At 57.7% G+C, this 20,660-nt stretch overlaps 1 protein-coding gene across 1 annotated transcript; it reads right to left on the reverse strand.

The window, feature by feature from the left end:
- Window positions 1-973: 973 nt before the first annotated feature.
- LOC131587360 (protein-arginine deiminase type-1-like) lies at window positions 974-16,710 on the reverse strand. The gene is made up of 16 exons (XM_058855159.1): window positions 16,619-16,710; window positions 13,832-14,006; window positions 12,579-12,648; window positions 11,229-11,290; window positions 10,152-10,269; window positions 9,948-10,073; window positions 8,706-8,881; window positions 8,524-8,627; window positions 7,580-7,703; window positions 6,507-6,614; window positions 6,260-6,411; window positions 3,844-3,988; window positions 2,890-2,983; window positions 2,136-2,215; window positions 1,285-1,410; window positions 974-1,207 (listed from the first exon to the last, which is right to left on the reverse strand). Exons 1-16 carry the CDS (start codon window positions 16,708-16,710, stop codon window positions 974-976), a joined length of 1,986 nt encoding a protein of 661 aa, XP_058711142.1.
- Window positions 16,711-20,660: the final 3,950 nt, after the last annotated feature.

Genomic DNA, 20,660 nt, shown 5'->3' on the forward strand with positions numbered 1-20,660 from the left:
CCCCGCTTTTTGGGACAAAACCCCCACTTTTTGGGGGAAAAAAAACCGGTTTTTGGGACAAAAAAAAAACCCCGCTTTTTGGGACGAGGAGCATCCCCTCCCCTCTTCTCCGGGCCGCAGGAGTTGGAAGCGCAGGTGCGGCTGCCCCTCAGCTCCAGGAAAGGGAATTTTGACCGAAATGGGCTGGTCCGGCCCCAAAAGGGCAGCGGGGCCGTGGCCGGGGCAGCGGGCGGGGTTCGGCTCCCGGGGCGGTGCCCGGCGGGGCCGGGCGGGCTCGGGGAAGCGCTCCACGCTCGGCTGGAGACCAAGAGGAGGAAACTCCCTCCTGGAGAAGGCGTGGAAAGGTCCCGAGGAGGGCACGGGGGAGCTCTGAGAACCGGCTGCCCCCAATTTTGGGGCTGAAACGGGGGGTTTTGGGGGTGGTGTCAAGCTACAAAGCCTGGAGCGGGGGCTCCGGGGTCCCCCAGAGGCAGCGGCCCCCGAGCAAAGCCCTGTGCCCCAAAGCGGCTCCGAAGGATCCTCACCCCGGGAGGGGAGGGCGAGAGACGGAGAAGCGCAGCCTCCCTCAGTGTCCGTCAAGCTTTATTGGCCAAACCCGTGCTCCCGGTGCTTTTCCGGCGCAGGAAATGCACCTTTCCCCACCGGGGATGCAGGAAATGCACCTTTCCCCGCCTGGGGATGCAGGAAAGGCACCTTTCCCTCCCTGGGGACGCAGGAAATGCATCTTCCCCTCCCCGGGGATGCAGGAAAGGCGCGTTTCCCCCCAGGGGATGCAGGAAATGCACCTTTCCCTGCGGGGGATGCAGGAAATTCACATTCCCTCCCTCCGGGGATGCAGGAAATGCATCTTCCGCTCCCCGGGGATGCAGGAAAGGCACCTTTCCCCCCAGGGGATGGAGAAAATGCATCTTCCGCTCCCCGGGGATGCAGGAATTGCACCTTTCCCTGCAGGACCCGGCGCGGGGAGGGCAGCTCAGGGCACCACGTGCCACCACTTGAAGGCGAAGGGCTTGCGGCGCACGTTGGTGCCGCAGTGCACGTCCCCGGCCAGCACGTGGTAGGAGAAGAAGTCGTCGATGAAGGTGCAGGAGAGGCCCAGCGGCTCCAGCAGCTCCCGCACGCGCTGCTCCAGGCAGCAGCGCCCGCCCACCACCGGCCCGAAGGGCTTGGGGATGCCCAGGTGCCGGCCCAGCACCAGCATGTTCACCTGCAGCGCCGAGAGTCCAGCGGGGAGCGGCCCCGGGGGGTCGGGGAAGGGGCGGGGTGGAGGGGTCGGGGTCTCACCATGTCCGGGAAGAGCGCGTCGGCACGGGAGCCCTTCAGGATGAAGAGCTGCGGGATGTCCACGATGTCCTGCTCGCTCAGCCCCAGCTCCTGCTTCAGCAGGTTGCGGTTCCAGTCGATGCAGCGCTGCGGGGAGGAGATGAAGCTGCCCATGCTGACCCCCCCAAATCCCACCCGTGGGGACGGCTGGAGACTGCCTGGGTCCCATCCCATCACCGGGAACAGCCTCACATCCCAACCTCCCACCCTATCCCAACCTCCCATCCCATCCCTGGGAACAACCTCACATCCCATCACCAGGAACATCCTCACACCCCATCCCAACCTCCAATCCCAACCTCACATCCCATCCCTGGGAACAACCTCACATCCCATCCCATCCCTGGGAACAACCTCACACCCCATCACCAGGAACACCCTCACACCCCATCCCAACCTCCAATCCCATCCCCTGGAACAACCTCACACCCAGTCCCAACCTCCAATCCCAACCTCCCATCCCAACCCCGGGAACAACCTCACATCCCATCACCAGGAACAACCTCACACCCCATCCCATCCCATCCCATCCCATCCCATCCCATCCCATCCCATCCCATCCCATCCCATCCCTGGGAACAATCTCGTACCCCACTTTCCCACCCCACTCTCCCTTTCCCTCCCTCTGTGTCCCTTGGGACGTCTCCCCCTCCTCTCCCGCTCCGGCCGTTCCCCGGATCCCCAGATCCGCTCCCTGCGGATCCCGGGAATGCCACAGATCCCAGGAATGCCGTGGATCCCGGGAATGCCGTGGATCCCGGGAATCCCATGGATCCTGGGAATGCCGCGGATCCCGGGAATCCCGGAGCCACCTGCGCGTGCCGGTTGTCGCTCCGCAGGGACTCGTCCGCCAGGATCTCGTCGATGCTCCTCTGCTCGCTGCCCTTCAGCCCTGGGGGCGTGGGGACGGTGAGGGACACAGGGTGGACACAGGGTGGACACAGGGGTGGACAGAGGAATGGACAGAGGGATGGACAGAGGGGATGGACAGAGGGGTGGACAGAGGGATGGACAGAGGGGATGGACAGAGGGGTGGACAGCGGGGTGGACAGCGGGGTGGACAGCGGGGTGGACAGAGGGATGGACAGAGGGGATGGACAGAGGGGATGGACAGAGGGGATGGACAGAGGGGTGGACAGAGGAATGGACAGAGGGGTGGACAGAGGGATGGACAGCGAGGTGGACAGAGGGGTGGACAGAGGGATGGACAGAGGGGATGGACAGAGGGATGGACAGCAGGATGGACAGAGGGATGGACAGAGGGGTGGACAGAGGGATGGACAGCAGGATGGACAGAGGGGTGGACAGCGAAGTGGACAGAGGGATGGACAGAGCAATGGACAGCGGGGTGGACAGCGGGATGGACAGAGGGATGGACAGAGCAATGGACAGCGGGGTGGACAGCGAGGTGGACAGAGGGATGGACAGAGGGATGGACAGAGGGATGGACAGAGCAATGGACAGCGGGGTGGACAGCGGGATGGACAGAGCAATGGACAGCGGGATGGACAGCAGGGTGGACAGTGGGAATGCCGTCCCCCAGGGATGTCCCCGGCCACCCCTCACCAATGAACTGCGTGGCCTCCCCGTGGCCCTGCTGCTGCTTCTCCTTGAAGAGTTTGTAGCAGGCGTTGGGGCTGGCCAGGAGCAGCCGGAATCCCTGCAGAGGGACAGAGCCCGGCCGTCACCCCTGGCTGTGGGGTCACAAAACACCCCAGAGCCCAGCTGGGAGGCACCACGGCCATCCCAAACCCAGCCCTGGGCCATGGGGATGCCCAAAATGATCCCAAACCCAGCCCTGGGCCATGGGAATGCTCAAAATGATCCCAAACCCAGCCCTGGGCCATGGGGATGCCCAAAATGATCCCAAACCCAGGCCATGAGATGCCCACAGTGATCCCAAACTCACCCCAGAGCCATGGGATGTCCAAAATCATCCCAAATCCAGGCTGTGGGATGCCCACAGCGATCCCAAATCCACCCCAGGGCCATGGGATACCCACAGTGATCCCAAACCCAGACCATGGGATACCCACAGTGATCCCAAATCCAGGCCATGGGATGCCCAAAATTATCCCAAACCCAGGCCATGGGATGCCCACAGTGATCCCAAACCCAGGGCCATGGGATGCTCAAAATGATCCCAAATCCAGGCTGTGGGATGCTCATAGTGATCCTAAATCCAGCTCCAGGCCATGAGATGCCCAAAATGATCCCAAATCCAGACCATGGGATGCCCAAAATGATCCCAAATCCAGACCATGGGATACCCACAGTGATCCCAAACCCAGGGCCATGGGATGCCCAAAATGATCCCAAACCCAGACCATGGGATACCCACAGTGATCCCAAACCCAGACCATGGGATACCCACAGTGATCCCAAATCCAGGCTGTGGGATGCCCACGGTGATCCCAAACCCAGCCCAGCTCCATCCCCCAGCCCCCCCCGGGCAGGATAAACCACGGGAGAAGGGGATTTTTGGGGTGCAGATCCCCGGGGAGGCTGCGGGGTCGGCACCTTCCTGTCGAGGGCAGGGACGAAGGTGAGGAACTCATCGACGTGGCCCACGCTGAGCCACTCCGAGTAAACCTCCAGCGGCGCCTGCACCGTCTGCGCGAAGAGGAAATCCCGCACGGCCCTGCACATCCTGCGGCCGGACGCCCTGCAAGGACACAGATGGGGGCTGGACATCATTCCCTTCCCCAGAATTCACCCCAAAAACTACCCCAAAAATCCCATTTTTTGTCCCAAACCGGAAATCCCGCACGGCCCTGCACATCCTGCGGCCGGACGCCCTGCAAGGACACGGTCGGGGGCTGGACATCATTCCCTTCCCCAGAATTCACCCCAAAAACTACCCCAAAAATCCCATTTTTTGTCCCGAACAGGATGCCCTGCAAGGACACGGCCGGGGACTGGACACCACAACCCTTCCCAAAATTCATCCCAAAAAACTGCCCCAAAAATCCCATTTTTTGTCCCAAACAGGACACCCTGCAAGGACATGGCTGGGGGCTGGACACCACAACCCTCCCCAAAATTCATCCCAAAACCTTCCCCAAAAATCCCATTTTTTGTCCCAAACAGGACACCCTGCAAGGACATGACCAGGGACTGGACACCACTCCCCTCCCCAGAATTCACCCCAAAAAACACCCCAAAAATCCCATTTTTTGTCCTGAGTTTCTGGGAGGAGGCTGGAAATGGTCTGAGCTCCACTGTAGACAGCCAAGTATTTAAATACATATTATAATAATATAAATTATAGATTGTTCTAGATTAATATAGATTTATCTGTCTAATAGCCCAATTATGTATCATTATATATTAATATACCCCTGAAGTGTGTTAATATATAGACTTTATATAAATATATATTGCTAAATCCCTCATATAAATATATATTACTAAATCTCTATATTATATAAATATATCAATATAAATATATATTACATAAATCTATCAATATAAATATATATTACTAGATCCCTATATTATATTTATATATAAATATATAAATATATAAATATATAAATATAAATATATATTGTTAAATCCCTGTGTTATATAAATATATCGATATAAATATATATAAGTGCTTATATTATATAAATATATCAATATAAATATATTTTATTTACTATTTTTAATTACTAAATCCCTGTATTATATATCAATATAAATATATATTACTAAATCTCTATATTATATAAATATATCAATATAAATATATACTACTAAATCCATGTATTATATAAATATATCAATATAAATATATATAACCAAATCCTTGTAATACATAAATATAAATATATATAAATATATAAATATATTTTGATATTTATATATAAATATATAAATAAATATATACATATATACATATATAAATATATATTTTTATATAAATATATGAATCTATAAATATAAATATATATTTAAGTATTTATATATAAAAATATATAAGTATATATAATATATATTTAATTATTTAAATATAAAAAATATTTTAAAATATAAAATATATAAAATTTAAAAATTAAAAAATATAAAAATAATACTAAAACCCTACATCCCCCTATTTTCCATGGATTTTTTTTCCATGGATACATCTCCGGGCTGTATCTATCCATAGGGATTGGATCATTCCAATGTGATAATTAAAAATCCCATTTCCCTGCCTGTGGAAGCAGCACCCGCCGGTTTTTTTGGGATCGGGGCGGGATGGGGAGCGGGAATTGTTTTTATTCCCAGAAAATTCCCTCCTTTGTGAAAGGAGCTTTGTTCCCCCGGCGCTGCCAAGCACCGCCGGCCCTGGGCACAACAATTCCCAATTTTCCAGCATTCCCACCCTTTCCCGGATTCCCCCCTAAAAGGAATTCCTCTCCTAAAATAATTCCTCTCCTAAAATTCCTCTCCTAAAACAATTCCTCTCCTAAAATCCCTCTCCTAAAATTCCTCTCCTGAAATTCCTCTCCTAAAAAATTCCTCTCCTAAAATTCCTCTCCTAAAATTCCTCTCCTGAAATTCCTCTCCTAAAAAATTCCTCTCCTAAAATTCCTCTGCTAAAATTCCTCTCCTAAAATTCCTCTCCTAAAACAATTCCTCTCCTAAAATCCCTCTCCTAAAATCCCTCTCCTAAAATTCCTCTCCTAAAATTCCTCTCCTAAAATTCCTCTCCTGAAATTCCTCTCCTAAAATCCCTCTCCTAAAATTCCTCTCCTAAAATTCCTCTCCTAAAATTCCTCTCCTAAAATTCCTCTCCTAAAAGGACAAACCCAGGACCAAAAAAAAACGGGGAAAACGGGATAAAAAACCGGGTTGTTTTTTTTTTTCGGGATCTGGGATTTGCCGGGGGTCTCCCCCCGGGTTTTTTCCTTTCCTCCGGGATATTCCCGAGGGGAAATTTGGGAATTGCGGAGGGAGGGATGCTGACCAGGGCAGGGGGCTGCCGATCAGGATCCGCCCCAGCGGGTACTCCTTGCCCCGCACCGTCACCGGCGGGCTCACATCCAGATTCCCGAAGGAATCCAGGCTCGTCACGCTCTTCCCGGGCGGCTCCCGGGTCACGTAGCCAAAATCCGGGCCCTGGAAAAGAGGGGAGAGGTGCCGAGGACATCCCGTGCGGGGATTTGGGGTTTTTTTGGGGGGGGAAATGTGGGAATTTCAAGGCAAGGACGCACCAGGATCTTTTTAAAAGCGAAATCCTTCAGGCCTCTGTTCCTGGGAGAGTCAAAGACCACAGGGAAGGATTTGTGAGGAGCCTCCACGTAGCCGAACTCCAGCTCATCCTGTGGGAGAGGAGGAGGAGGAGGAGGAAGGCTCTGGACAGGAATCTCCGCCAGGGATGTGGGGAAGGTGGGGCAGGGAATGGGGCGAGCCTGGCAAAGCCCAGCCTAAACCACTGGGGAGGCTCCTGCAGAGCTCCACAGGTGACACCGGGGTCCTGCAGAGCTCCACAGGGTGACAACAGCCCCACAGGGTGACAACAGCCCCACAGGGTGACACCGGGTCCTGCACAGCCCCACAGGGTGACAACAGCCCCACAGGGTGACACCGGACCCTGCACAGCCCCACAGGGTGACACCGCATCCTTCGGGGGTCCCCCGACACCGGGACCCTCCTGCACAGCCCCACAGGGTGACACCGGGTCCTGCACAGCCCCACAGGGTGACACCGGGTCCTGCACAGCCCCACAGGGTGACACCGGACCCTGCACAGTCCCACAGGGTGACACCGGGTCCCTGCACAGTCCCACAGGGTGACACCGGGTCCTGCAGAGTCCCACAGGGTGACACCGCATCCTCCGGGGGTCCCCCGACACCGGGACCCTCCTGCACAGCCCCACAGGGTGACACCGGGTCCTGCACAGCCCCACAGGGTGACACCGGGTCCCTGCCCGGCCCCCCAGGGTGACACCGGGTCCTGCACAGCCCCACAGGGTGACACCGGGTCCTGCACAGCCCCACAGGGTGACACCGGGTCCTGCACAGCCCCACAGTGTGACACCGCATCCTCCGGGGGTCCCCGACACCGCGACCCTCCTATCCGTCCCCACAGAGTGACACCGCCTCTTTCGGGGGTCTCCTGGCAGCGGGACCCTCCTGCCCGGCCCCCCGGTGTCCCTTTCCCGGTGTCCCCGGTGCCAGCCCGGGCTCCCCGGTCATTGTCCCCCCTCTCCCGGGCAGCATTCCCGGTGTCTCCGTGCCCGTTCCCGGCGCATCCCCGGGCGCTGCCCGTTCCCGGGGGTGCGGACCTGGATCCAGCGGTCGCTGCGCGTGTCCTGCTCCGAGCACACGGTCAGTTTGCAGCTGGCTTTCCGCAGCAGGGCCCGCAGCCCCTCCAGGAAGGCTTCGTTGGAATCCGAGCCCTGCTTGATGCTGCGGGGACAGGGAGGGACCGGGGCTGAGAGGGGGAGCCCCCAAAACCCCCGTTCCTGGGCAGCACCCCCGTGTGGGATGGGAGCTGGAGAGGGAGCTCCAGCCTTTCTCCCCGGGATTTAAACACCCCCGGCAGCATTCCTGAATGGGATTGGACATGGAAAAGGCCCTCCGGCGTTTTTCCCTGGGATTTAAACACCCCCGGCAACATTCCTGCATGGAATTGGACCTGGAAAAGTCCCTCCTGCGTTTTTCCCTGGGATTTAAATGCCCTGGGCAGCATTCCTGAATGGGATTGGACCTGGAAAAGGCCCTCCGGCGTTTTTCCCTGGGATTTAAACGCCCTGGGCAGCATTCCTGCATGGAATTGGACATGGAAAAGTCCCTCCGGCGTTTTTCCTTGGGATTTGAACGCCCTGGGCATCATTCCTGAATGGGATTGAACCCGGAGAGGGAACTCCAGCCTCTGTGGGACCTCCAGCCTTTTGCCTTGGGATTGAAACCCCCCCGGCAACATTCCTGCATGGAATTGGACCTGGAAAAGTCCCTCCGGCGTTTTTGGTTGGGATCTAAATGCCCTGGGCAGCATTCCTGCATGGAATTGAACCTGGAGAGGGAACTCCAGCCTTTTCCCTTGGGATTGAAACCCCCCGGGCAACATTCCTGCATGGGAATGGAGCTGGAGAAGGAGCTCCAGCCTTTCTCCTGGGGATGGAAATGACTCCCTTCCCAAACATTCCCAGTCGGGAATGCCTCAGCCTGGCTCCCCCCACGGGATCTCCTCCCCGGGGCAGGGCCCGGTGGGGACACCCCCTCCTACCTGCAGACAAACACCTCCAGCGGCTGCTGCGTGTTGGGGGTCATGATCCAGGGCGCCACGCGGAACACCACGGTGTCCGTGAAGATCGGCGTGCCCGGGGAGTCCTGCGGGGGCCACAGCGGGGTTTGGGACCTGCACCGCCGGGATCCCGCCGGGGCACGGGTGGGGCCGGCCCCCCGTACCTTGTGGGGCACCTCCAGCAGGCTGGCGCTGAAGGAGACGAGGCCGGAGAAGCCCCTGTCGGGGAACGCCAGCCCCTCCACGTAGAAGGTGCTGTCGCCGTGGCCGGCGCGCTCCAGCGCGTAGGAGAGCTTGTCTGGCCCCAGCACCGGCTTGTAGAGCGGGTGGGCATCACCACCTGGAGAACCCCAATTCCCAGCGGGAATTCAGCAGCCTGGAGAACCCTGGATTCCCACCAGGAATTCAGCAGCCTGGAGAACCCCAATTCCCACCGGGAATTTGGCAGCCTGGAGAACCCAAATTCCCACCAGGAATTCGGCAGCCTGGAGAACCCCAATTCCCACCCCAAACTCAGCAGCCTGGAGAACCCCAGATTCCAACCAGGAGTTCAGCAGCCTGGAGAACCCCAATTCCCACCCCAAACTCAGCAGCCTGGAGAACCCCAATTCCCAGCGGGAATTCAGCAGCCTGGAGAACCCCAATTCCCACCGGGAATTCGACAGCCTGGAAAACCCCAGATTCCCACCGGGAATTGGGCAGCCTGGAAAACCCCAGATTCCCACCGGGAATTCAGCAGCCTGGAGAACCCCAGATTCCCACCGGGAATTTGGCAGCCTGGAGAACCCCAGATTCCCAGCGGGAATTTGGCAGCCTGGAGAACCCCAGATTCCCAGCGGGAATTTGGCAGCCTGCCCACGGTGGGACACGCCAGCAGCAGCAGGAGTCGGCGGCTGGTGCCCAAGGGTGGCGGAGGAGCCGCTTCCTCCTCCTCGTCCTCCTGCCTGGGGAACACGCTTGATCTTCCCGGGACACGGACGGCTCCGTCCCCCCGGCTCCAGCCCTTTCAAGGTGCGTGGCTCCGGCTCAGGATCTAATGACACCCTTGGCTCCCCGGACCTGATTTTCGGCGCGGAGCTGCCGGGGATCCGACCGTTCAAAGGCGAAGGGCGCTGCCCAACGGGATGGGCTGCTTGGCTGCTTGGATCCCTGCCCAAGCCAAAACAGCGCCGGGAGCCAGGTGGGGGTTCCTGCGCCATGGGAATGGCAGAATTCCAGCAGCCTCGTTGGGAAAAGCCTCTTTGGAGCCTCGATTTTTCCTACATCTCCCCACGCTGTGCGACAGCGGAAGAGCTTTGGGGGTAAAAGGGCGATCGCGGCAAATGGGAGCCCCGAATGAACAGAAGCCACGGGGCTGGCTCACCTTGGGGTCACACGGGGATTTGGGGACGAGGGGAGGTACTCACGGACGGAGTGGAAAACCCGCACTTTGTCGGCGTCGCTCTCGGGGACGTGCAGCACCACCTGGTACTCGGCAAAGATAGCGCTGGGTCCCTGGGTCCGCAGCAGCATCACCGACATGTCCTGCAGGTCTGGGGGACGCAGGGGACACGGAGGGAGGGGATGGCGGTGGGGGAGCCCCCAGGGAGCCCCTCGGGGTCACAGCCCACCTGCCAGAGTCCGTACGTCCGCCTGGCCGCTGTCCGGGCCCCCCGCGCCGGGGCTGTCCCGGTCACAGTTGACCAACAGCACGGCTCCTTGTCCATCCGGGCCCCACGTCCACTTGGCCTGGGGGAGAAGCACCCAGAGGGGACGGGAGCAGGATTTTCCCCAAGGAAAACCCCACTCTGGGAGAAGGGAGCAGCATTTCCCCCGAGGAAAACCCCACTCTGGGAGAAGGGAGCAGGATTTCCCCCAAGAAAAGCCCCACACTCGGGGGAGAAGCCGGTGCCGCTCCAATCACCCCGTTCCCAACGCCAGCTCCCAGTAGGGCCTGCTCCGAGGTTTTATCTCCCAGAGAGGTTGGAAGTGCCCCCAGCCTGGCCTGCAGGCGTTTCTGGAAGCGTTTCTGGAAGCGTTTCTCCAGCGTTTCTGGAAGCTCAGCCCATCTTGATAACCAATTTGTGCCGCCGATTGGGCTGAGGTTAATTAGCCTGGCTGGGCTGCGGTTAATTGGCCCGGCTCAAGCGGCTGGGCACTGGCAGATGTGTGGCCAAAGGGGGAAAACTCCTGCTGCTGCTTTCCTGAAACATTCACGGCACCTTGGGGAAAGGGAAAAGGGGCAGGGGAAGGGGAAGGGGAAGGGGAAGGGGAAGGGAAAGGGAAAGGGAAAGGGAAAGGGAAAGGGAAAGGGAAAGGGAAAGGGAAAGGAAAAGGAAAAGGAAAAGGAAAAGGAAAAGGAAAAGGAAAAGGAAAAGGAAAAGGAAAAGGAAAAGGAAAAGGAAAAGGAAAAGGAAAAGGAAAAGGAAAAGGAAAAGGAAAAGAGAAGGGAAAGAGAAGAAGGGAAAGGAAAGGGAGAAGTTTTCTCCTATGGGATCCTCAGAGCCAGGCTGGAGCCGCAGGAGGTTTTGGCGTGGAATAGGAAAATAAATCCTTTTCCTCCTCAATTAGCAGGCTGAGGATCTGCCGGGCCGTTCGCCCTCGTGCAGCCACCACCTGGGTCCCTGTCCCCAGGAGATTTTCCTGGAGATTTTCCAGGAAGAGGCCTGGATCCCTCCCTCCCTCCCTCCCACGAGGCCTCTCGGTACCTTGTCCTTGCCCTTGCTCTTCACTCGCCCGCTCCGGCTCCAGTCCACGTCCAGGGACACCTCTGGAACAGCGACAGGGATGGAACGGGCAGGGGACGAGCTCTCGGTGCTGTCCTGGGCTTGGTGACCCCACACCGACCCCACTCATCCCCCCGAAGCTGCTCCAGACACAGCAATTCCAACAAAGCAGGAGAAGAAAATCCAACCCCAGGGCTTTGTCGTGACTTCCCCTCTTTGATCTCCAAACATCTCCTCTCATTTCGGCTCCCCCCAGCAGGGACATCCCCACTTCGTGGCAGGTTTTAGGTTTTCGTAGTATTTGTTATGTTTTCATGGCAGGTTTTGTTTTCACACCATTTTTTATGTTTGCCTGGCAGATTTTGTGTTTGCCTGGCAGATTTTTTTATGTTTGCGCGGCATTTTTGGTTTTCACCAATTTCCCATCCACTGCCCCGTTTTCCACGAAGCCAAAACACGGTGGAGGCACAAAAACGCATTTTCACCGTGGTTGAGCAAACAGCCAAACAATTCCTGGGAAATCTGAGCAGGACTTCCCCTCTCAGAGATCCTCTTGCCCCAAACTTCTGCCTCTGCTGCAGAAATTCACCGGTGACCTCACCCAAACCCAAAAACTCCTCCAGGTGGGATGCACGGGGTGTGGAAAACACAGGGATTGGGGCAGAGATTGTTCTCCTTGGGGCAGAGAGGAAAAGCTGGGAGGGAAACTCTAAACCTAACCAGGAGAGGAACATTTGGAAGGCAAAATCCCCGTGGCCAGTGGTGGCCCCAGTTGTCTCCACGGGAAACCTTCAGCCTCTCCAGGGGCAATTCTGGGAAGCACAACTTGAGGACACCGGTCTGGCTGTCATGTGAATTCTTCAGAAAATCCCAAATTTAGGGTAATTAATCCATCCAAGCGGAGGCTTCTGCACCCAGACCGGTTGTCTAGACTCCCTTTGTAGCCAGCAGGGGAGAGCAGGCATCCGGAGGGAATGATTCACCTCGCCCCAAACTCCTGAAATAGGTCAGGCACCGCTTTGGTGCCGATCCCTCTCCCCTCGCTGCCGCGGCGGAGGCGCCGGCTGGAGCCGGGTGAGGAGATCTCCCCTGGATCCTCTTCTCCCAGAGGAGCCACCTCAGCAGGCACAGGATGCGCCCTGGGTGGGGACACGGCCCGGCCTCGCTCTCTCCCGCACCATATAAGGCGGTGTTTAATTAATCACCTTTTAATTATTTCCCTCTTGGTCGTCAGCATGGGTGAACACCCAAACCCGAGGAGCTCCGGCCTCGTGGGTCCCAGGCGGATCCCAAGAGTTCCCAGGAATTCCCAGAGCCTCGGTGGGCACCTACCGACACAGGTGAGGTACAGCCAGGCCACCGCCAGCTCCCGGCCCTCGCGGTCGTAGTAGGAGATCTTCACCTGCAGAGACATCCCCACACCGTGACCCACAGGGCTGGTGGGGTCTCCATCCCCACACCGTGACCCACATCTCACCAGTCTGGTGGGGTCTCCATCCCCACACCGTGACCCACAGGGCTGGTGGGGTCTCCATTCCCACATCTCACCAGCCTGGTGGGGTCTCCATCCCCACACTGTGACCCACAGGGCTGGTGGGGTCTCCATCCCCACACCGTGACCCACAGGGCTGGTGGGGTCTCCATCCCCACACCGTGACCCACAGGGCTGGTGGGGTCTCCATCCCCACACCGTGACCCACAGGGCTGGTGGGGTCTCCATCCCCACACCATGACCCACAGGGCTGGTGGGGTCTCCATCCCCACACCATGACCCACAGGGCTGGTGGGGTCTCCATCCCCACACCGTGACCCACAGGGCTGGTGGGATCTCCATCCCCACATCTCACCACGCTGGTGGGATCTCCATCCCCACGTGACCCACATCTCACCAGGCCAGCAGGATCTCCATCCCCACACCCCACACCAGCCTGGTGGGATCTCCATCCCCACATCATCACCCACATCTCACCACGCTGGTGGGATCTCCATCCCCACACCCCACCGGCCTGGTGGGATCTCCATCCCCACATCATCACCCACATCTCACCAGGCTGGTGGGATCTCCATCCCCACACCCCACCGGCCTGGTGGGATCTCCATCCCCACATCATCACCCACATCTCACCAGGCTGGTGGGATCTCCATCCCCACACCCCACCGCCCTGGTGGGATCTCTGCCCTCCCGGATCATGGAAGGAGCCGGGAAAGGCCCCACAAGGATCACGGATCCAACCCCTGTCTGCCCACCCAGCCGGTCCCACGGGAGCTCCATCCCCGCCGTCCCCCATTAATCACAGCTCATCAGAACCCTCCGTGCCAGCTTCAGCACAAAACCGGGCACGGAAAAAGCCAAACTTGGGATATTTTTTGCTGCCTGGCACCAACTTCTGTAACTGCCGTGATGTCATGGCTGGGGCACCAAGTGGGACCTTCTCCTTCTGGGTTTCATTTCTCGTCAGTGCCGATTGCACAACTCCCCTCGAGTCGTAAAAACCACCCTGGTGTCAGCATTACTCAGAAATCCTCAGATTTCCCAGGAAATTCCACTTATTTTCCCCAATTTGGGCACACGAGCAGCGCCTGACCTGGTTGTCATCGACGGTCCTGCTGGTGACATCGATGGTCACCACCACCTCCATGTCGGGATCCAGGGGCCACCGCGAGTCGGTGCTGGGCTTTGTGGTGGGGCTGTGGATCACGTGCACCGTCACCGCCGGCGTGGCGTGCACCTCAAAGGACGCAGCACCTCTGGGGGTGGACCTGGGATGGAGCAACCTTGGGTCAGAGCCCAGGGGAGCCAAATCCCTGAACCTGGAATGAACAGGAAGAGCCCCGGGACCGTCCCTGGGTGATGAAATGGTCCCAGGAGTGCCACACGTGGGATCTCTGCGGCGGCGTTGAGCAAGCCCAGCTCCCGCTGCAGCTCCGGCACGTCCGGCCGTGGTTTATCCCACATCCAACCTCCCTCCACGGCAGACAGAAATTCCCGGAATTTCAGCGTGACAAAACCCCGAGCGGGGGAAGAGCCGGGATGGTTTTCGTGCCAGCCAGGCGGGGATTTGGGTGTTGTGGGACCGCGTGGTGACCCGAGGGATGCTCGGGCTGGAGCGGAGCCTGGATCCGGGCACGCAGCGCCCGCGCCCGGCTCCGTGACATCCTCGGGAGCCTTTGAAGTGCTGCTCCCTGCTCATTCCATCCCGGCAGCTCCCACCTGCTCCCGGCTCCTCCTCCTGCATCCCAGGTGGGAATTTCGGCAGGGAGAACATAAAAAACGCAGCATCAAAACCCCGCCGCGGCAGGGATTTCTGCCCGGCGCTGCTCTTGGCGCGGCGTCCCCGGTGCCTGCAGCAGCTTGTGAGGAGGTTGAGGCATTCCCCGGGCTTGGCATCCCCTTCTGGAATACCCTGAAAAGCCCTGGATTCCCGGGATTTGCTGGATCCCACCCCCATCCGGAACACCCCGCGGAGACACGGATCCGGGGGATGCTGGATCCCATCCCCATCCGGGTTTGTGGCCCAATTCCCAGCCAGCTCCATGTTCTGCCCCAAACAGCCCAAAATTGGTGCGTCCATCACTAAACTCCTTCCAGCCAGCGCTCCCTGGGAATAAAATAATCCAATTTTTCAGTGGGCAGAGCCTCCATCATCTGCTGTTTGGGACCACGGCTCAAATTTGTTACCAAGAAGCCAAATTACCCCATCTGGGGGCTCTGGCTCCACGTTTAAACAGGTCTGAGAGGGCTTCGAGTGCCAAAGCAGGACAAAAAAATGGCAGAAAATGGGTTTTTCTGCACTCCTGTCCAAACGAGGGGGAAACGAGGCTGTTTTAGGGCAGCCAAGGCTCTCTGAGGGGACAGCGGCGCGTCCTGGCCCGGCTCCAGCGCTCCATCCCAATAATTGCCCGGATGCGATGCCGACCGGCCGGGCCTGCCTTCTCTGTCATTATAAATGTGATTTATTAAATAATGACACCGTGGCAGCAGGGCAGGGACAGCCGCCTATCTGCCCAATAAAGCCACCCCATATTTAATTCTGGAAAAATCCCTTTTTCCTGACGCTGCCCGTGCACGGCTGCCGCTGGATTTTTTCTGCCTGAGCCACGCGTTTTGTTCCTCCTCCCGTTTTAGCTCCGAGTTGCTCGTCGCGAATTGTTCTTGCCCAATGTTTTTAGAGCCAGAAATAGACCCGGCCTCAGCCAGGGTGTGCTCGGGCTTTGTCCCCAAACCATCCTGGCCTGGCCCCGCTGCGTCACCTCCAGCCAAGGTCCGGCCTTTGGGTGAGCTCCCTGTGGGATATTGTCCCTAAAAATGAGCTCCCTGCAGGAGATCATCACCAAAACCAGGATTTTGGGGTGAAGTCCCCATGTGACATCATCCCCTAAAGAACACCCAGTCCCCCCAAACCCTTGGGTGAACTCCTGACGAGCTCCGAGTCCCTCACCGCCCGTTTGTCCTCCAAACCCATCCCAAATCCTGGTGGCTCTGTGGAAAACACCAGGATCCCTCAATGCCAGGCAAACTCATCCCGAAGCCCGGCAGCTCCGTGGAACCCAGTCCTGAGGAAACCCATCCCAAAGCCCAGAAACTCCATGGAACACTCTGAGATGTCCCAGTCCTGAGGAATCCCATCCCAAAGCCCAGCAGCTCCATGGAACATTCCAGGATCCCTCAATGCCAGGCAAACCCATCCCAAAGCCCAGCAGCTCCGTGGAACCCAGTCCTGAGGAAACCCATCCCAAAGCCCAGAAGCTCTATGGAACACTCTGGGATGTCCCAATCCTAAGGGAGCCCATCCCAAAGCCCGGCAGATTCATGGAACACTCTGGGATGTCCCAATCCTGAGGAATCCCATCCCAAAGCCCAGAAATTCCATGGAACACTCTGGGATGTCCCAGTCCTGAGGAATTCCATCCCAAAGCCCAGCAGCTCCGTGGAACACACCAGGGTGCCCCAATCCTGAGGAATCCCATCCCAAAGCCCAGCAGCTCGGTGGAACCAAATCCTGAGGAATCCCATCCCAAAGCCCAGCAGCTTGGTGGAACACTCTGGGATGTCCCAGTCCTGAGGAATCCCATCCCAAAGCCCAGAAGCTCTATGGAACACTCTGGGATGTCCCAGTCCTGAAGAAACCCATCCCAAAGCCCGGCAGCTCCATGGAACATTCCAGGATCCCTCAATGCCAGGTAAACCCATCCCAAAGCCCGGCAGCTCCATGGAACATTCCAGGATCCCTCAATGCCAGGTAAACCCATCCCAAAGCCCGGCAGCTCCATGGAACACTCTTGGATGTCCCAGTCCTGAGGAATCCCACCCCAAAGCCCGGTGGCAGCTCGGTGGAACACGCCGGCGTGCCCCGGTGGGCGCCGGACCTTACCGGCGCGTGTCCAGGACGACCTCGGTGCCCAGCACGCAGACGCCGCGGGCGGCCTGGCTGGTGGACATGGTCACGACGTGCCGTGGGGCCATGGTGAGCCAGGCACGGCCGCACGGGCAGGGAGCTGCGCCGGCTCTGCGGGGAAACCAGCAGGACTGGATTAAAAGGCTCGGGAAGGTAACTCCTCCTTCCCGGGATGACGGGGTTCGGCCGGGGGACCCTGGTTCCACCTCCATCCCGAGATGAGGTGATAGGGCAGCCCCGGGGGAGGCATGAGGTGAGAGCCAGCCCTGCTGGATGCTCCTCAGCGGGGATTTGGGGTTTATTCCCCTCTTTTATTCCTTCCCAGCTGCATCTCAAACCCTGAGTTCATGCATTAAACATCCCTGCTCCCCCGGCAGCGCAGGCTGGTTGTTTGGGGTTATTACAGCGCTGTCATTAAAACCGGGCATTTTCTTTAAAACACCCCAAATTTTCCAGCCGGGCTCGGGCGGCGCGGGTGAGTCACGGCCCCGGCTGCAGCAGCAGGGCCATGCCTGAGTAGAGCTGAACAAAGGGAAATGTTTGCTCAGATGGGTCCTTCCCATCCCAGCCATCCCGAGGACGGGAGGGACAGGCAGGGAGAACAGGTTATGGGGCAGGCGGGGAAGGGGAAAACACCAACAACCGGAGGCTTCCCAAGGAAATCCAAACTCCTCCGTGCCTCCCGTTTCAGAGGGGTTTTAGCCCCACAGGAGAGATCCCCTTTGCTGGAAGGTGTCCAGCAGATATCCATCTCTCTCCGGGCCATCCCATCCCGAGGATCTGCCTGCCTGCCAGCGGGGAAAGTGGGAGGGAGAGAGGCCCTGCCTGCCGGGGATGGAGGGAGCAGGGAATTAATTCCCTGTGGGATGAGCCCAGCTGGGCTCCGGGGCAGGGGATCTGGGACAGGGGATTTGGGATAGGGGATTTGGGATAGGGGATCCAGGACAGGGGATCCGGGATAGGGGATCTGGGACAGGGGCTGCGGGATAGGGGATCCAGGACAGGGGATCCAGGATAGGGGATCCAGGATAGGGGATCCGGGATAGGGGATTTGGGATAGGGGATCCAGGACAGGGGATCCAGGATAGGGGATCCAGGACAGGGGATCTGGACAGGGGATCTGGGATAGGGGATCTGGGATAGGGGATCCGGGACAGGGCTCTGGGACAAGGATCCAGGACAAGGATCCAGGACAGGGCTCCCTCCCGCCCTAACCGCACCCCCAGCCCCGTGTCCCGTACCCCAGAACAGCCTCAGTAACCCGGGGAGCTGCTGGAGCAGCCGGGATGCTCCCGTGGGGAATGCTGGTGGCATTCCCAGGCTCTCCCAAGAGCCAAGATTGTGGATTAAAGCCTGTTTATCCCAAACTCCTGCCGGGAATGGTGCTGGCTCTCCAGGTGCTGTTCCTGGGGAGCCCTGATGGATCCCTGGGCTGGGAGCCGGGATGCTGGAGCGGGCCCGCAGCCCCGTCCCGCTGGAGGCTGCTGGTCGCACTGGTTTGCACTGGTTTGCACTGGTTTGCACTGGTTCGCACTGGTTTGCACTGGTTTGCACTGGTTTGCACTGGGCAGGGGCCGTGCCCCGAGCCTGCTGGGCTGGTTTGGGCCGAGGCTGGACAGGAACACACCTGAGGCCGGGGGAGCGGGGTTGGGGCGCTCTGGAACCCGCGGGGAGGGGAGCTGGGGTGGAAATCCAGCGGGATCGCCTTCCCTGGGCTCCGAGGGGCCCAAACCTTGCAGGGCTGGGTGGGTCTGGCAGCTCGGTCCAAACGCCAGGAGGTTTTGGGAGGTACCTGCGCTCCCTCCTCTTCCTCCTCCACCTGCCATCAGCTCGGGGACAGGAGGCTTTGGAGTCACCTGGCCCAGCCGCAGCCGAGCGCTTCTCCCTAATTACAGCTTGTCCTGGGAACGTGGCTCATGACGGACGGGATCCCGCCTGTCCCTCACGCCCAGGGAGCTGAGCAGCCCGCTCTGCGGGGAAAAGCTTCTGCTTTCCTCCCAGTTCCAGCCCCTGCCCCAAATGCCAGCTCCTTTCCCAATGCCAGCCTCTTTTCCGCAATTCCAGCCTCTTTCCTTCCCCATTTCCAGCCTCTTTTCCCCATTTCCAGCCTCTTTCCTTACCCATTTCCAGCCTCTTTCCTTCCCCATTTCCAGCCTCTTTCCTTACCCATTTCCAGCCTCTTTCCTTACCCATTTCCAGCCTCTTTTCCTCAATTCCAGCCTCTTTCCTTCCCCATTTCCAGCTTTTCTCCAGTCCCAGTCTCTTTTCTCCAACCCCAGTCCCTTTTCCCAACCCCACTCCCTTTTCCCAATCCCAGCCTTTCCCCAATCCCACTCCCTCTTCCCCAATCCCAGCCCCTTTCCCCAATCCCACTCCCTCTTTCCCAATCCCATCCCCTTTTCCCAACCCCACTCCCTTTTCCCACTCCCTTTCCCCAATCCCACTCCCTTTTCCCAACCCCATCCCCTTTCCCCAATCCCAGCCCTTTTTCCCAATCCCATCCCCTTTCCCCAATCCCATCCCTTTTCCCCAATCCCACTCTCTTTTCCCAATCCCACTCCCTTTTCCCAATCCCCGTCCCTTTTCCCAATCCCCGTCCCTTTTCCCAATCCCCGTCCCTTTTCCCAATCCCATCCCCTTTTCCCCAATTCCATCCCCTTTCCCCAATCCCACTCCCTTTTCCCAATCCCACTCCTGTTCCCAATCCCACTCCCTTTTCCCAACCCCACTCCCTTTTCCCAATCCCATCCCCTTTTCCCAATCCCACTCCCTTTTCCCAACCCCATCCCCTTTCCCCAATCCCACTCCCTTTCCCCAATCCCACTCCCTTTTCCCAACCCCATCCCCTTCCCAAATCCCACTCCCTTTCCCAATCCCATCCCCTTTCCCCAATCCCAGCCCCTTTTCCCATCCCCATCCCCTTTCCCCAATCCCATCCTTTTTCCCAACCCCACTCCCTTTTCCCAACCCCACTCCCCTTCCCAAATCCCACTCCCTTTCCCCAATCCCACTCCCTTTCCCAACCCCATCCCCTTTCCCCAATCCCAGCCCTTTTTCCCAATCCCATCCCTTTTCCCACTCCCACTCCCTTTTCCCATCCCCAGCCCGTTCCAAGCCCCCCCAGACGCCCCCAGGACCCCCAGGAGCAGCCGGATCCCTCCGGGGCGTCGCTCCTCGCCCGTCCTGCAGCACCACTCTGCCAAGGAAAGTTTGATAATCTCCCTAAGCCGATAATTACAGCTCATTAATTACAGCTCGTTAATTACCCCGCATGCAGAATTGCAGGCGGGAACCTTTACGAGCCGTGTCAGTCTAATTACCGGCACCAGGGCGAGACATCAAACCAGTTATCAAATCCCGCTGGGCTCGGCAGGGCCTGCGCTTCCTGCAGGCTTTCTTCAGCCTTCTGTAGCTTTATTTTGCTTTTATTTTGCTTTTCTTTTGGTTTTCTTTAGGTATTCCCAGGTTTTCTTTAGGTATTCCCAGGTTTTCTTCAGGTATTTCCAGGTTTTCTTTGGGTATTTCTAGGTTTCTTTAGGTATTTCCAGGTTTTCTTTAGGTATTTCTAGGTTTCTTCAGGTATCTCCAGGTTTTCTTCAGGTATTTCTAAATGATCCCTGTCAACTCAGATTCCCTATTTTCCTGAACTTCCCAGCTCCCAGCCTGGATATCCATCCAGGATATTCCTCAGAACAATCCCGGAATTATTTGGGCTGGAAGGGCTCCAAACCCCACCCCATTCCCCGTTTTTCCACGGGGGGAACGGCAGCAGGGAGATGATCCCAATAAATCCCAGGAACTCCCATCCCCACGGAGGGAAGAGGATGGAAAAGGGAAGCCCGAGAGGAATGGAAATAAGGAACATCCACCCGAGCTCTGCTGCTGCTGCTCGCTAATTGCTTGCGGCTTCCAGGATCTGGGGCAGCACTTTGGGCTGGAAAATGAATATTTAGGCGGCTGTTCATAAACGATGCAAACGCAGCGTGGGCGGGAATGGCTCCCGACGCGCTCCGGAGCG

Source organism: Poecile atricapillus, chromosome 22 (assembly GCF_030490865.1).
Source record: "Poecile atricapillus isolate bPoeAtr1 chromosome 22, bPoeAtr1.hap1, whole genome shotgun sequence".
Taxonomy (NCBI): Eukaryota; Metazoa; Chordata; class Aves; order Passeriformes; family Paridae; genus Poecile; species Poecile atricapillus.

Excerpts from the sequence above, each read along its gene's own strand:
- LOC131587360 (XM_058855159.1), bottom strand. The coding sequence starts at position 16,710 with ATGGCCCCACGGCACGTCGTGACCATGTCCACCAGCCAGGCCGCCCGC. Across the intron at positions 6,412-6,506 it reads TCGCTTTTAAAAAGATCCTG|GGCCCGGATTTTGGCTACGT; the intron begins GTGCGTCCTTGC and ends CCTCTTTTCCAG. Across the intron at positions 2,216-2,889 it reads GGAGGCCACGCAGTTCATTG|GGCTGAAGGGCAGCGAGCAG; the intron begins GTGAGGGGTGGC and ends CCACGCCCCCAG.